The 17,458-nt window shown below is 40.0% G+C and overlaps 1 protein-coding gene across 3 annotated transcripts; it reads left to right on the forward strand.

Moving 5' to 3' along the window:
- The first annotated feature begins 619 nt into the window (after positions 1-619).
- On the forward strand, positions 620-17,156 carry LOC137257844 (neuromedin-U receptor 1-like). 3 transcript variants are annotated; one of them, XM_067795323.1, is made up of 2 exons: positions 620-709; positions 14,707-17,156. In XM_067795323.1, coding segments are annotated over exons 1-2 (1,053 nt in total). In that variant the 5' UTR covers positions 620-707; the 3' UTR covers positions 15,758-17,156. The 3 variants fall into 3 exon arrangements, with proteins under 3 accessions (XP_067651424.1, XP_067651425.1, XP_067651426.1); XM_067795324.1 differs by lacking the exon at positions 620-709 and adding an exon at positions 5,575-5,621; XM_067795325.1 differs by lacking the exon at positions 620-709 and adding an exon at positions 12,983-13,114.
- The last annotated feature ends 302 nt before the right edge of the window (positions 17,157-17,458 follow it).

A 17,458-nucleotide genomic window follows, 5' to 3' on the forward strand; every position in this document is an offset into this window, starting at 1 on the left:
CACCCATCACACATAGCTGTCCTAACTAGACCCTAAACGTCAGTTCGCGACTTCTGTTTATAGCGAGATAGAATATTTTAAGATATACGATGATGTAATCGGACTTCGCTTACGCTCTTATCAGGAATCGCTACCCGTGACCCCGTCAGTGCGTAATTCTATCCTGATAAAATTTGTTGTACATTGGCGTTAACATGTTTCCAGTGACCTTTGTCTTCCCTGAGACGATAACAGCCACATAAGACGTTCATGTTTGCATATGAACAGAGTTATTTGTTCACACTGGCTGTTTACAGTCCTCTGGCGTGATAAGCAAACAGATGCACCTTGTGCTGCAGAATTCTGTGACGTGAACTTGGTGGTGCAAGTGGGCCCAATAACAGGCGTCACAGGAATAATCATTGCCCGGAACACAGACAGATCTACACTTTGCTTGAAACAGTGCTTACTAAATGAGCGGTGTTCAAATAATTTTTGCGCTGAAAGATTAGAAACCCACGACCTCGTGACCTTCTCCAGATCGTAATGGATGCCACCTGTGAACAGTTGATTTTTAGAGTGGATCATCAGAAATCCCGCGTGTCATTAAATGCGACGAACAAACTTGGGAGGGAAACGACTTGGCCAGTCATCGTATCCCAGCTTTAACCAGCACCTGCCAGGTGGATTTAGTAGCCTTTTGTAAAACGTAATGGCCAGAAGGAACAATGTGAGTAGAAACACTCCCGAGCCCTACCTAGTTTCCTGAATCCTCTCCACATCCCTGACATACATCATGTAAATGACGTCGGCTGGATTCTGTGCTGTTACTTTACGGAATACAGGTGTTCCGTGTCATAAGCTCACATTTTATCAAGTTTTTCTAATTCCAGAAATGTACAACTTTTTACACATGACAGGACTCAAAATAAATGTATCCCACTCAAGGTCAGTGTCAGTTGACTGCAGAACACACGTGATGCTGTGTGTAGCTGGACAGTAAGCGAACACATGCCTTAGCAAATTGTGTCAGTAGAGAACATCGCGAACCCCTTTTCAACACCTGGTGGCAACACTGATCTAGGGTCGTATAGATTTCATTTATATATATTCTGCATTTTAAACGAAAAGGAATCTCTTTAGGTGGATAATATTGCACTGGTTTCGGCGTTGTTACTATCTACAGAGGTATAGGGACAATTTTATGCCGAGCAAGGAAGTGATTGTTAGGTCATTTAGAGTTCAAAGTCAAAACCGCGAATCGATCAGTGGGTATGAATTATGTTGTGGAAAAGGTACGGTGTTCTTGTTTCAACCTCTGCAATAGTACGGTTATTACGCCTAATGATAAAAGACACAATGCGTTCCTAGCCCCTGTTGCCTAAACTCATGAGTGAGTGATTGAGTGAGCTTTACGTCCCACTCAGCAATATGGCGACAGTCAGTAAATGATCGAATCTTGGACCAGACAATTCAGTGATCAATAACATGAGAATCGATCCACACAACTGGCATACAATGATGACAAGTCGGCGATCGCCTCGTACGACAAACATGGGCTACTGAAGATCATTTCAACCCGAATCATGGTGGTTGTCTGATCCTGACAGAAGGATATGTCTGTAGCACAACAATAACAGCTGTCCCTGTCTTCAGTCAATACTGAGCATTATCTCAAAAATGGCGTCGTATTTGAAAAGGGGCAGTGGGCATCCTTAAAGCATTTGCACATACCGGTGTCCACCTTCGTCATATTGCTGGTATATAGCTAAAAAAGGCGCAAGACCATGCTCACTCACTCACTCATTCACTCGTATTTGACACTATTGAAAAGAAGGATAGAAACTAAGGGAAATAGCATGAAACCATGCATCTGTTTTCAGTCTCGGACGCTGAACTCTTCAAGCCTAACTAAGCTGATGTTACCATGACAACCTGGTAGTGCTTTGAAATATACTACACTAATTTACTATAAGAGCACGCCAATTTTTAAAGGTGACTAAACATGAAATGAACAAGCTATGCTTATCAATGGTGGTGTATGTACTACCAGTCTCATGGTATTGTTTTGGACATTATGTTCGCAATGTTTTTCGGCTTAGTCGTTTGTGTCGTTTGTGGTCCAATTTTCCATTTCCGTATCCTTTCCAGTACAGGATAGACATCAACCTCGACAATCCTGCATGCATTCTATACACACCAGTCAAATGGCGGACGCATGAAGATATATTGACTAGGAGAAATGTTTTTGGAACACATAAAGACAATGTTAATGTTTTGGAGGCAAAATGTTGCCATTTAGACGGTAGTTTCAAAGGGTAATGAAACAAAGTACGCGTTTTCTAGTACTTTGAAGTGTAACCGCCCCAGTAAGCCAACATATAGTTCTTGTGACAGAAATTCATGTGATGTTTCATGGAATGAAAAATGTGTAGCTTTTTTCAGAAAGTTGTTATTAACAACTTGACATACGATTAAGCCCTTTTTACTTACATCCATAAACATGTAATTATTCACCTGTACTCCTATGACGTCACGTGACCTTGGTCGCTATGCCTAAGGTCAGATACTAGTTCTGTGTGTCACTGAACCCCTGTAGTTTACCCTGGATTACACCACGCCTAATGTCCACAACACCAGTCGACATAATGCCGTACACTGTTCATAGGGAGGGCATCGTACATCAGGGGATGATTGATAAGTAGGATTCAAGAAAATGTCTTGATAAATGACAAGATGTTGAAGCTCCATAGTTGAGATGGTTGTGACGGGTTCAGTAGTTGGCGCCTGTGCCGTGGTAGCAGACGTCTCGGGTTTGATTGATGAAGCGGATGTGGTCAAAGGTGACCAGAATCCGTGTCCACAGAGGACATGGAACTGGTCAGTGTTGGTACAGCAAGAGGCAAACTGCATCAAAGCCGGACAATGTTCCAATACCCGCTGACCTTTTCTTGTTCAGTTATTAGACTGCGAGGTGAAACTTTGGACTCTGTTTTATGGACTGGTGAATTATAGGGTCAGAATGTGTAGTCAGCTGAATAGAAAAGCGTTCTGGTTTACTTGAAGGGTGAAACTGCCAGTGCGGCCGGTCCACCTTTGCCTGTCAATATTTAGTAGTCATATTGAAGTAGTTTGGGCTGGTTTAATTTCTACTTTCCTATATTTTCTTTACACAATAAAAAAATTGTTGAACACATTGATTACATAGATTGTCACTATTATATACAGTGCTAAATCAACATTCAGTTGTCTATATCTATGCATTGGTAAGGTGCAGAACGGTCACTCTAATATCCAGTGTCAGGTTAGATGACCCATTCTCACTTTAAACACACACACACACACACATACACACACTCACACACACATACACACACACACACACACACACACACACCATAAACAAACAACAGTACAACAAAAAACCCATAAAGGGTAAGATACAAAACCAAAAAACGCAAAATTAGAAAAAAAGACAAGGTATTCAATATATATATTATGCTTCTGTCAAGTACATCACCATAGAATAGCCCTTTCTTGTTTGTTCCACTTTTAGACACCGTCAGATACATGTATGGGTGTGTACATTCTTTTGTCCTGCTGTATATAACCGACGGTTGAGAGTTACTCATATATACAGATGGTTATACATCTTACAGCCATTTGTGATGACTGTAAGTAACAGTAAGAAAACCATTTCCATAATCCCACTTAAAGCAAACCTCATCATGACCAGGTGTTATTTGTCATTATGAAAAAGGGACAATACCATGTGCGCTCAAATACACATGCACGGGTAAGCAGATTGCCTACAAATACTGATGGAAAAAAATAAGGAATCACATGAAAGAACACACACACACACACACACACACACACACACACACACACACACACACACACACACACACACACACACACACACACACACACAAAACCAACAAAAAAACGCCTGTCCTTTCATGCTGTCCAGTATTTTCACACACATTGATTTAAGTATTTTCACACACATCGATTTAACACGCACGCACGCACGCACGCACGCACACACACAGAGACAGATACACACACACACACACACACACACACACATACACACACACACACACTGCGTGTTTAATCAATCAAAGCAATATGCAGTACTGGCAGGAAATGATAAAATGCATCTGACATTGCTTTTGTAACATATGATCAAATATAAACATGTCGTGATAGCTTGTTGCAGGAGTTTTTGAAATGTAACCTTGATCAAAGAACAAGCATACACTGAAAAATGTGTTGTTGATCATTTACACACCGTCGCCTTCCATATAGTCATCGATTTGTAACAAGTCCAATCTCATATCCTTTTCCGTACTTCCAATCGTTGCCTAATCTAGCTGCATGCGTGAGCACTACGTTATCACTCTATGGCTCAGGCTCCACTTGTATTCCTCATGGCACTATTGATAAAATTATCAAGCCTTATCAGTCTATCGCCTTCATACGCATATGACACAAATATGATTCGTGGGTAACTGAGCATGTGGAGGTTGTCATTGGAATTCACTTTTATGTGAAACGCGATAAAGAAATATTGCTAATTATTCAAACTGGTCCTTTTCAGGTCAATGGTTTGCTTCAATTTTCAAGCACAATTTCTCTATAAGCTAAGATTATCACTGTGAACATTGCAAATATCATAGATTCAACAGTAAATGACGTGTTCCGTTATAAAAGTTTCATGTGATCATGATCTGGTTCATAACTTAATTAGGTTTATGGTTGAATGCATTTTGACGTCATGATTCTAACGGGATCATTCTGTCACTAATTTCCAAGCAGGATGGGCCCAAACATTCTTGTTTTACGTCTCCTTATTCCTGTTTATCATGCGTTCCTTCCTGTCCCCCATTATGTCATGCTTCTTGCAACACGTGACAAAAATCGGGATCGTATGGTTACGTGTTTCTATCAACTTCACGGTAACCTCGTGGCTTGGATCTTTGCCAATGATTTCAACCACTGATTCATCAGGCGTTATTTGCCGCAATTATTACCGACCAACTTTATTACCGAATGCAATTTATTATTATAAGTGTTCTTGTATAGCGCACAAATCAAACTGCAAGGCAATTTCTCTAGGCGCTAGGTATTTTCCCTCGATCACCGGATGTCAATCTCAACAGCACATCGTATTTCAATCTCAACTCCCTGGGGAGTATACAACTTTTGCTGCCACTAGGCGCACTGAGTTTATTGTGGCTCCAAAGGTTTTGCAATAAACATGTAAAGTTATAAATATATACACTTTTCCTTCCTGAAAGGTATTAGAAAACTAACGTTCATATTCATATGTAATTTATTTGTGTCGAAATCGGGACAATTCGATATTCCAAGGAATCGAGAAAACGATGATTCGCTTTACAAAAGAGGAAATGTACATGGCCTAAAATAGAACAAAGGCCTGGGAAGTTAGTCAGGCATGATAAATGTGCCAATGCCATGTTTTTTCCCCTTCGTGTGTTGGTCCGTGATCACGTTGTGTGTTGTACCGTTAGAAGATTGGCTGCGTTGAGGATATATATGTGTTCGACATCATGAGAGGGACAGCACACGCACAGTGTTCTAGGGAGGAGTTGTAGGGGAAACGTGACTATAAGGTGGGTGTCTGTTCTTGTTTCGTTATGTTTCACTTCACATTCCTTTCAACGTCTTCATAACAGATTTGGAATTGTATATACTGTTAATGGTCTGTTGTCATGGACTTCTCCATTTGAGCGTGTAAAACTGAAGTCATTGTAGGGAATGTCGTATGGCATGTTTTGGAGAGGTATTTTCTCAGATAGCCGAGTGCTAACTGTGAATAGTATCATCAATAATATGCGATAACATCATGGAATGTATAAACATTTCAGATGAATTCCGAGTTGATATTTTATTGCACCTATTGCTAATTTTATATTCACGTCACATGTTAGTATCAATACCAAATGGAGACTTCCTTGCTGCATACAAGTAGAATATCCATTGATTCATGTTTTACATAAAAATATCGAAAGTCATATTCAAGTTGAAATTTACATCGTCTCTAATAACGACGTATATAATAAGATAACCTTCCCAACACTACCGTTGCACAGTAACCTATATAGATAGGTATTTCCATAGGTAGGTAGGTATGAGGGTAGTTATGCAGGCATGTAGGTAGGTAGTTGGTGGTGGTTAGGAAAGAAGGTAAATCGGTTGGTATGTATGTATGTATGTATGTATGTATGTATGTATGTATGTATGTATGTAGGTAGGTAGGTAGGTAGGTAGGTAGGTAGGTAGGTAGGTAGGTAGGTAGGTAGGTTGGTAGGTAGGTTGGTAGGTGGATTTTAGTTGGTAGGTTAGCTAGTGGATTTTCGTAGATGGGTAGGTATACATATCATGTAATCTCCACTTGGTAGAATTGATAACACTCCTATATAATAATACATTTCCGACAAAAGTAGGGGCAGAAATTATGTAAATGTAGCTATCACTGGGGTTGAAAACGTACAGTATTCTGGCGTTGCATCTGAGCGCGTTTACGTTATGCATGGACCGCACGTGTTCGGAACTCGCGCCAGTCAAACCCTGCAGGCTTATTCTGGAGAACTCACAGTTTGTAGGACTATTTGGAGAACTCACAAATGCAACTGAGCTGAGCTCATGCTTACAATGCCTTCGAGACAGCATTATTTTAATATTGTGTCAAATTAAGGGTACGAGAGTGGGCACGGCGTATTCCACATTTCCCGAGTGTTTTACAAACTTCTCAGCGGGTGCCAGTAAATGAGTCAGGTTGTAATGAGACCTGGGTGTGGCAGGCTGAAACGTAACTGCGTAGAGGATTCATATCTACTCATGAAGATATCGAGAATATCTCATAATAACATAAAAGTGTCTTAACGAAGACCGCCTGTGAACGTGATGGCCCAGGCAGCTCACAGCAGGCTGCAAAGTCTGGTGTGGGCTAGACCATAACGTGCCCGTGTTGATGCGGACTTTCAGACGTTCACAAGCAAAAGGTCAGACACCAAGTGCCCACCAACACTGGGGTTGTTCTGTGGGTGGTGAGTGAGTGAGTGAGTGAGTTTAGTTTTACGCCGCTTTTTAGCAATATTTCAGCAATATCACGTCGGGGAACACCAGAAAATGGGCTTCACACATTGTACCCATGTGGGGAATCGAACCCGGGCCTTCGGCGTGACGAGCGAACGCTTAAACCATTAGGCTACCCCACCGCCCCCTTTGGGTGGAATTCCGGACAATACCAAACGATAAATCATGGCAAACAGTCAGCTATCAACACATCGTGCTGGTACGTCTGACGTGGTTGACTCTCACTGGTTTACACTAGTAAAAGCCAGTTTGTATTGTAATGTCATCTGTTCCCGTGGGGTGCGTGAGTGCGTGAGTGCGTGGATGCACGTGTGTGTGTAATCATTGGAAGAAGAAGAAGAAGAAGAAGAAGAAGAAGAAGAAGAAGAAGAAGAAGAAGAAGAAGTGCTATATTAAAAGGTCAATACCGTAAAATGTCACAAAAGAGAAAGATACATAAAATACAGCCAGACCTGTATGGTCAGTTCAATTGGGTGTGGGTGTTCCTAGAAGAAAACATGGAAGAAAACGTTCCGTCTATGTGCTATTCGTTGGACAATATGTAAATGAATTTACTGGCCGTAGATAAGGCATTGAAGGAATCATTTATGGCTTGTTTACTAAAGAGCTCATCTCTGATATTATTATAGAAACTACATTCAACAAGAAAATGGACCTGATCCTCGACAGAGTTACTACTACAAAATTTGCATGTGCAGTTTTGTAATTGGGTTATGGGTCGTGTAAAACGTCCAACTTCCACTGCCAGTGGCAATGATCCGAATCGTAACTTGCTGATGAGACTTCTATGTGAGCGATTAAGAACATCTTTTACATAACATTCAACAGAAAGGGTGTGTTTGAATAAGGGTAATTTATAATTATTTATATTTATAAGTACGTAATTTGTTGCCATTGGGAAGATTACGAACATCCCACAAGCCAGGAAAGCCAGTCATTGTGGTCCTTCAGTATAAGGCAGTCTTTGACACATATATAGTCTGTAACACCATGTAAATGTGAACTGTGAACTAAGAAGAAACTTTTTTGATTCTATGATGGCATGATTTACGAAATGTACTCGACCACTGATGTATTTTATATACAAGTCTGTCTGAGTCCACACCGGATAGTTTACGCCAGAGTTTAATAGATTCAATCTTGTGATCAGTGGAGGGGGCGGCCCCACCCATTGAACCTCGTAGTGACAGGTTCGGGAGTTTCCGTCCAGCATTGAAGAAGGAAGAAACGACACGTTGTGTTCTGTACAGCGTTGATGCATGTGACCCATGCACCGGAACCATAGGAAAGTATAGGTTGCACCAGGTTGTTATATAACGGAGTGAAAACGTCGTACGCCATTCCACCAGCAGACTTGATTGTACATATGACTACGCTGAGAGCTCTGCTTGTTGACTTTGCAATTTCTGTAGTTGTAAAGTTGCGATCAAGGTTTTCTTGATGCCGAGATACTTGTATGCGCAGCTGACATCAACATTATCTTCTCCGATGGTGAAGTGATACGATGAACGTGGTGTTGACGGGGTACAGTGACGAACTCCTTTCTTTTTCTTTACGTTGATTTGTAATTGGCGTCTTCAGCACCAGTTTTCTACACAGTCCATCAAAGGTTTTAGAGAATATTCGTTTGGCGCTATAGTAGCAATGTGTCATCTGCCTATAGTAGAATGCTCAACGTGTTATTTCAATTCTAACATCACAGTCCAAGTTAATTTCCGTTACGAGGTCATTAACATAGATGGAAAATAAAGACGGCGACAAAACACAGCCCTGTCCTACACCTGATAATACTGTCAATGGAATGACTCTGTTAAAGCATTGTATAAGTAAGTATCCATCTAAGGTATCATTGGGAAGCACTGACTCTTTAGCCCAGAACCTGTGACACCCGGTGGTATTACTGGGAAAGGTGTCATGGCTTTACGTCGTTTCAATGTTAATCGTTGACAACTTCAGCACCATTTGTTAAGTGACAATGAATGTGACAATGCATATGTTGTTGAATTACCAAGGGTATCTACGATGTAAAAGCTCTATGTAGTTTAAGAAACAACACACATTCTACAGTCCAATGCATTCCTTATAGAGCTTCCATACACCCTTCACACAAAGGAGCATTATAAAGGTCACTGAGCTAAATTTACTAGGAACACCTGCATTGCCCATCCAAGGTAATGTGATGAATTGTCGAGACATGCACAGCAAAAAAATATGTGTAACGTATGTTTATTAGGCATGTTTACAACTGTATTCATTTTCCTTATTTATCTGTTTATTCCAAAATTTCTTCTGGACACTAGAGCGTCTAAATAAATTACACTGGAAAGAAACCTGTTTTAGATGGTGTCCAAAGGTATAGCCACGTTTGAATTTGCTTAAAATGTTTATTTTATAAAATGAATTGCGGCAATGAAACGTGCCAGATCCAGTGTCCAAAGAAAGGTGATTCAAGATAGTTTTAAATTAGATAACAGGGATAATGCGTTACAGACACAGATTTCTGGAGGTATGCCGTGGTGACATTTTCTCAATTTTCGTCAGTTTGTAGGAAACATATTTCGACATCTGAAAACTGTGGAGTACTACGCTCACTGGACCATCGGGGATTCGTGAGCAGTTCACGACGCCTCTTTGTTTCATATGCTTCATGACTTTCTGATGAACTTGTTGACAATGTAGCCCTAACCAGTGTTTGAACCGGAGGAAGAGCTACAGATGTGAATTTGTACTCGTGATGTCTTCACTGTAAGTGGACGTCATTTGTAAGTTGACGTATATGGTTACCGCAGTAAACGGAGACAAACTGTATTACATCGCGGTCACCTTCTGGAACCTGGAGCAAAGAACCCGGGGTTAATAGAGTCACAAAGTATAGTGAATGATAAATGATGACACGATTTATTTTTATGGGAGTGGTGGAGAGGCAGGACATTTTAGTTGGCATGTATACGTACTTCACATCGACTTTGCCTTTAATGATTCCATACATAACAGAGGTTTTGTATGTCCTTCACATCTATTTGTCTTTTACGATTCGGTGGCCAAAAGGATGTTTTGTGTGTACTTCACACCTGTTTATGATTCAGTAGATAACAGAGATTTTGTATGTATTTCACATGTATTTGCCTTTTATGATTCGGTGGATAACAGGGTATTTATGTGTACGTCACAGCTATATTTGCCTTTTACGATTCAGAGCAGAGCTTTTGTATGTACTTCACAGCTATTTGTCTGTTATGATTGGGAGAATAATAGAGTTTTTTTGTGAACTTCGTCTCTTGTAAAGCAATCTAGCAGTATTTGTGAAGGTGTAGATTTTCATTTATAATAGCATGCGACAGTTGAGGTTTGCTTTGCAGATGACTATTAGAGCTAATCGTTGCCACCCAGTACTGTCATTGTGACATGCATGGGTCTTAGGTATACATGACCGTGCAACAGGTTGTGAGTTCGAATCCTAGATTATTCCTGGACAATGCTTCCCGGTTTACGTGAAGTGGACCTGTATTTGAGAGTTCGATGAACATTCATGACATCTTTGCTTCTCGACGTTCCTTCTACATCAAGCTGGTTAAGGTACTGCAGTGCAGTTCTAATAGGCGTTAAGCCTAGCTCTTTCATTCTAACTGTATTATCGAACTCATCTTTAAATACAAAAGTTTTAAGTGGTAATGGATGCTATATGTGTTCTTAGATATGTACCACCGTGCTGCGTGCAAAATTGCAATACTGGTTTGTTTTATACATCAGAGAGTAATCCTCAAGTTTACTAATGACTTAAAGTGTTGGCGTAGAATTTGATGATGTCGTGCAGTGTGTGCCACGCTATGTTGTTGTGGATGCCGAGGATAACAGGAATTGGTTGTTATCCCTTATCTCCATAAACACATTTTGCGCATAGGAACTGAGATAATATCCTCGTCCAAGGTTATATCAATGTTCGAGATACGATTTTAAACCACAGTTCGACATCGTACAACGCGTACTGGTAATAGAAGAGCATGTGTGAGTGGTCGCTGTGTAGTCGACAGGGAGGAGATAAATTTGTGAGTCACAACCAGTCTTATGACGTACAATTAACATCGAGTGGTGATTTGAGTTAAGATTGTACGAACACTGCTGAGATAGGAAAAAATCTGCTGCGGTGACCAATTCTTACTTAATTTGTGCATCCAGGAAGGCAGGATGCGCTCGCGTTATCAGAACACCTTGTATCAACAGTGTGTAGTGCAACTGACAATAACTTCTTTCCTACAGTCACAAGGTATGTCTGCTAATACCAGAGTCAAATACCATTCTCACCATATCATGCTCGCGTATTTTTGAGTATCTATCAAATAATCAACGTTTCCTTGTTGGGTTTCCAAAGTACAGATTTGTTCATAGCAGCCGGCTTTCAAACAGTTGTTTGTTTCAACAGTAATTCTTTCATTACATCAGGGAGCACACTGGGATATACATTTATCTAGTTATAGAATATTACAATATTAATTTGGTAGGAATGGCTAAAAATTTCTAAAATATGGGCAATGTAACATGAAGTGAAATGCATCTCCTATTGTAGTTTTCCATCATGCACTCAATCACTCCACCATCTGCCTGTTTCTAATTCTATTGGGTGTGTACGTGTGTTTAAAAGTGCTAATACAGGTATGACAAATGCGTACATTCAATGGCAGGTGTAATATTTCAGTTCACCCATTGTTATTTTTTGTTCGTTTTAGAATAATGTCTATATAACCCAGATTAAAGAACTGGGATTATGTCATTAACACAAACAGTTTTAGTTAATGAAACGTGACGCCGTGCAGTCCGGGTGGCTGACAAGATATATTGCAATACAATGGAAAGGATTAACTTGGGGATTAGCATCTCTTCAGTATTAGCAATTAAGTGATGCAGAATAAATGCATGCCATTACCCTGTGCTAATTAATTACCTTTGGAATTAAATATGTATTAAAAACATCTTTATCTTGCATTGGTCACACATGTTTAAAGCTGACTAGTTACAAACCAAAATACATTTTAGAAATATCACTGAACACGTCGACACAGGCTTCACAGAATATGCAGCTACCGCTTATAGGTAAGGTTGTTTTCCAGACATTGATACTCACAGTTCCTTTTTCAAGAAGAGACCATATGTATGCTCCCGTTTATATCTCACATGAAAAGTATTTTAAACAGTTGTGGCTTAATTTATGTATTTGACAGTAGTTTGTGCTTGTTTCGCCTCGATGGTTTAATCAATTCTGAAAGATCATTTTATACAGAAATGGAGGGAAGACATTCATGTAAGTTCAAAGGGTAATTATCATAAACGGTTCAAAGATCTAACGGCGTTTGAAAAATACATTTTATCGCTTGTATACCTGACCCATAATGCCATTTCGGACGTCGAACCACCATTTATCAACAGAGACTGGTCGCTGAAGAAATGTATCAAGAACAAACAGAAGTTGTTGTATTTGTAATTCACAAATTCCTCTATCTATTTACATGCTATTTTTTTTACATAAGATGCCAACATATCCCTACTTAGTTTATGCAAATGGCGGAATCTCGCAAAATGGAAACTGCTACTGTCATTACTCACTCGTTAACAACATTTCAAGATTTATAAGAACCTCCAATAACACTATAAAAGATAAACAAACTATGTATGTATGTGTGTGTGTGTGTGTGTGTGTGTGTGTGTGTGTGTGTGTGTGTGTGTGTGTAGGCTCGCAGGCATAGTAAATAAAATATACACAACTCTATGACAGCGTGATGACGGTACAACTGTTCAGCGCCTACAACTCACTATTTATAGCTTCCAGGAGACACAAGTAAGGCCTGGTATGTATCTTCATCTCCTTATTTTCATGACATTGTGAGTGTGGCTGTCGCGATGTGGGTGCACGTGGACTGTGACGGGTCTCAGTGGCCTTTCCGACTTCACGGTCAGTTTGTACTGACCACCATGCACAAATAAGACGTCTTTTGTGCACAGATAGGAATACCGAGTAAGTCCCTGTGTGTTTATTTTATGTTTATGGTCGGGACATTGACTGCATGATCTTAGTTGGACTGCATTTGGATGGAATGTGTATCTAAGATATAGATGGATGGATTGTTTATGTAAGATATAGATACATGGATTGTTTATGTAAGATATAGATACATGGATTGTTTATGTAAGATATAGATAGATGGATTATGTATGTAAGACATAGATGGATGGAGTGTGTATATAAGATATAGGTGGATGGATTGTGTATCTAAGATATAGATACATGGATTGTTTATGTAAGATATAGATACATGGATTGTTTATGTAAGATATAGATACATGGATTGTTTATGTAAGATATAGATAGATGGATTATGTATGTAAGACATAGATGGATGGAGTGTGTATATAAGATATAGGTGGATGGATTGTGTATCTAAGATATAGATACATGGATTGTTTATGTAAGATATAGATACATGGATTGTTTATGTAAGATATAGATACATGGATTGTTTATGTAAGATATAGATAGATGGATTATGTATGTAAGACATAGATGGATGGAGTGTGTATATAAGATATAGGTGGATGGATTGTGTATCTAAGATATAGATGGATGGATTGTTTATGTAAGATATAGATACATGGATTGTTTATGTAAGATGTAGATAGATGGATTATGTATGTAAGACATAGATGGATGGAGTGTGTATATAAGATATAGGTGGATGGATTGTGTAATCCGGGTAGCAGAATAATTGCCATTGTGCCGTGGATCATTTTGGATCAGCGTGTATTATTTAAAATATTCTATGCCATTTACTGAAAATAAAATGAAAGACTTTGGCAGGCGTCTATAAATAAATGGGCAGTGTTAGTTGACGTTATTTGCAAGTACAGTTGTTTTACATCATGAGTCAAATTGTAATTGGTGATGGTTGTATGAACCTAATCACGTATGATTTTGACTTAGGAGATACAGGAACAGGTAAAGCATTTGAAAGTCAGGTTAGGCACTGCAGCAGACCAATTAACCTGCCTGACGTTTCTTTGTTACCACTTACCCATGTTCCCGTAATTAAACGTCTCTTTTAGATATTGTTTGATCTGATACTTTTTTGTGTGTGTCCTGGCAGTTACAGACACATGACACGTTTCTCCGTGACGCCACAGGGAGCGTGATGTTTCTCGTACCTCTTCGTGTCAGAAAGAGCTCCCCTTAATATTCATATACAGCTGGTAGTGAAAAAGGGACTGCGATAAAATACTTATCACAGGACACATCGTATGTGTTCGGTAAATGACCTCAGTCGTAGAAACGTTAGTACGCGCCATGGACCAACATGCTTACCTGTCAGCATTTGATAATGTCAAAGACCAGATAAAATTTCTGGAATTCTTCTCATGATGCACTGCTGTAGACAACAAAACCGCAGTGGATAGAGAACGGATTTACTATGAATTTGGACGTTCCTTTTCTCGCACTTGAATTTGGTACTATGGCCGCACAATATGTGTGGCCATCTACCAGTGTTATAACGTTAGTATAACTCAAACAATTTGAATTGAATTTTATTTGACTGAATTGATTTTCTGTTCCAGGTTTGACTCTCGGCAGCAGCTAATCATGTTTGTCAACACGTCGATCCCGTCCGGAAACGCATCCGCTTCCGTCAACGTGACGTCATACCCTCAAAACGATGTCGCTCACGTTATGACAGTCTACGTCTATCGGATTATATACATCATCGGCGTCATTGGCAACACCTTCACTGCGGTGGTGTGGGTACGCTCGCGATTGAAGGTTCCGCCAGTGTGCTACTTCATCGCTCTGAGTTTAGTGGACAACCTTGTGATCTTGACACATGCTCTGGAAACCCAACACTCCGTGAACATTCAAGGACTATGTCAGCTCGTCCATATTGTGTTCCTTGCTGTTCAAATTCTTGCGATTCTACTCGTATTGGGGATGTCTATCGAACGTTATATCGAAATTTGCCATCCAATGCTCGGAGAGAAGATCCTCAGTATAACACGGACGAGGAGAGTGATCGTACTTCTTGCACTGTTGGCCTTCCTACTGAGCACACTTGAGGGTTACACGTGGGCGATGGACCCAGAGTCGGACATGTGTGACTTACGGACGAACCTCCCACCAGGTTATCTGTGGATTTATGGATTTGGTGTGATCATATTGTTCTTTCTGACCCCACTTCTGTGCGTGATTACACTGAATGTCCTTGTCATTCTCGTACTCAGCAAGGCGAGACGCCGCACTTCAGCCTACGGACGATCCATGATGAAACCGGAAAAAGCCAGTTTTAATACGCCGTTTCTGGTTGTCTCCCTTTACCTCGCAATAAGTGAACTTGTGTATGCTCTCGTTCATCTCTCGTATTATTTCGGACCATCAGTCAGTTCGACGTGGCTCCACAGTAGCCCTTTGACAGGAAGATGGCGTAGCTACGAAATCAAGTCCATTCCGCTGTTGTGTGCCGATGCAGCGGCGCTGTCCAGTTACGCCCTGGATCTGACTGTGTTTACCCTCAGCAGCAGAACATTCCGAAAGACTGCTGTGGGACTTATTCCCTTCAGGAGACGAAAAAACCAGGTTTTTCTCAGCAGGAACTTGTTACAACGGAATAACCTCTAACACAATTTGCCGTTCAGAAAGATAATGTGATATGATATGTTGGAATCTGTTGCTTCACTGAAACGGGGACCAGTCTTGCAATTGTAAATCTACTTGGTTCATTCTGCAGCCTCGAACGGTAACGTTTATCAAACAAGGCACGTTGTTCGCTCACAAACTCAAGTTGTATCACATCTGTCCGTGTGTGAGTGGTTGAGTGAGTGAGGTTCAACTTCGATTTGAAGTTTCGGCCTTTTTTATTTACATTATGATAAGGTTTGTCTTTTCACCCAATCGGAGCAAGCAGGTTAAGAATTCTGTTCATATGTGTGTGTTGTGTACCACGTGAACGAGACATGCCTATACGAAGTTAGGTTTTAGGAAAAGTGCCCAAATATTCATCAATCGCAATCTAACAAAAAAGGTTTGTTTGTACTCCGCAAAACTATTGAGGCGACCTAACAAATATATCAAACCAGAAACGATAGCAAAATCTAAATGACTGTTGCGACACGCATCGTCCCTTAAAAAGTTTTCTCATCTTCACTCCACTACTGACAGACGTGCCACAAGGCAACGCCAACTAACACTGCAGGATATGTCTAACACAGACTTGGTCAGGCATAATTTTGATAATTCCGTCCATATGTCTTCTGGAGCCTTTGAAACCTTGACTCTGTTTCTTCAGTGTTATGTGGTTTAGAGTGAGTGAATGAGTGAGTGTCAGTGAATGAGTGAGTGAGTGTGTGGGTGAGTGAGTGAGTGAGGATGTGGGTATGTGGATGAGAGTGCGTGAGATGTTTTTGATGGAAATCACGTGTGTCGAACTCAGCGCTGTGTTCAAATCCATGTTTCCTTATGTAATGAAACAGGTTTTCGAAATAAATACCTGTATAGTCCTTGCAATACTTCCAATTTCTAAAGAAGTGTATTACAAGGTGCGTCCTACTCTATGTTTTCTAGTGGTCGACAAGACCATGTGGTGTTTAACATCAATCGAATGTGATTAACGTAACAGCGTGTAGTTGTAAAATTCTGTAGTTATAACAACACCGGAATACTGAAAAGGATAGAAACACGGTCTTGTCCATGGATCTATGTACATATTCGAGCAAATAGACATTCCCGCTGTACATCAACGTCCAATATTCTAGGCTCAACATTTGTCATAAGTTGCTTACAAATTTCATTGTATCATATTCGTTGATGTTTGATTTCCCAGTTTGTAAATTGCTCAGTCGAACCTGTATTATGTATACACTCATTTTTTACATGAATATGTATTGTCAGCTTGTTTTGCATGCATCTTGACTGAAAATAACTATTCTTTTTGCATTAATCCATGACGTGTAATTATGCAGTTGAATGTTATTGAATACATACTTGTACATAGTGTGAATAAATTCTACATACAAATCCACGTTCTCTTGCTATCAGGACTAATTGGTTAAGTTTGTCAAACTACATTATAATTTGTTCACTGGTCAGGACGGTGGATAGACACTTGATGTGTGTTTATGGTCACTGAGCCCGAAGAGACCAGTGAACAACGTATCTTAATTTTGAACTTTTTGAAGCATGGGTATCGCATCATACACTTCAGTCAATCTGTGTGAATGAAACGATTCGAATCTTGCATATTGCTGTTTTTGTGCGTGATGTAATTCCCCTTCTTAATATTCACAGGGACTACATTTGGACGTTTTGTCAAAGTTCATTTAT

The sequence above is a fragment of the Haliotis asinina genome, chromosome 12 (genome assembly GCF_037392515.1).
Source record: "Haliotis asinina isolate JCU_RB_2024 chromosome 12, JCU_Hal_asi_v2, whole genome shotgun sequence".
Taxonomy (NCBI): Eukaryota; Metazoa; Mollusca; class Gastropoda; order Lepetellida; family Haliotidae; genus Haliotis; species Haliotis asinina.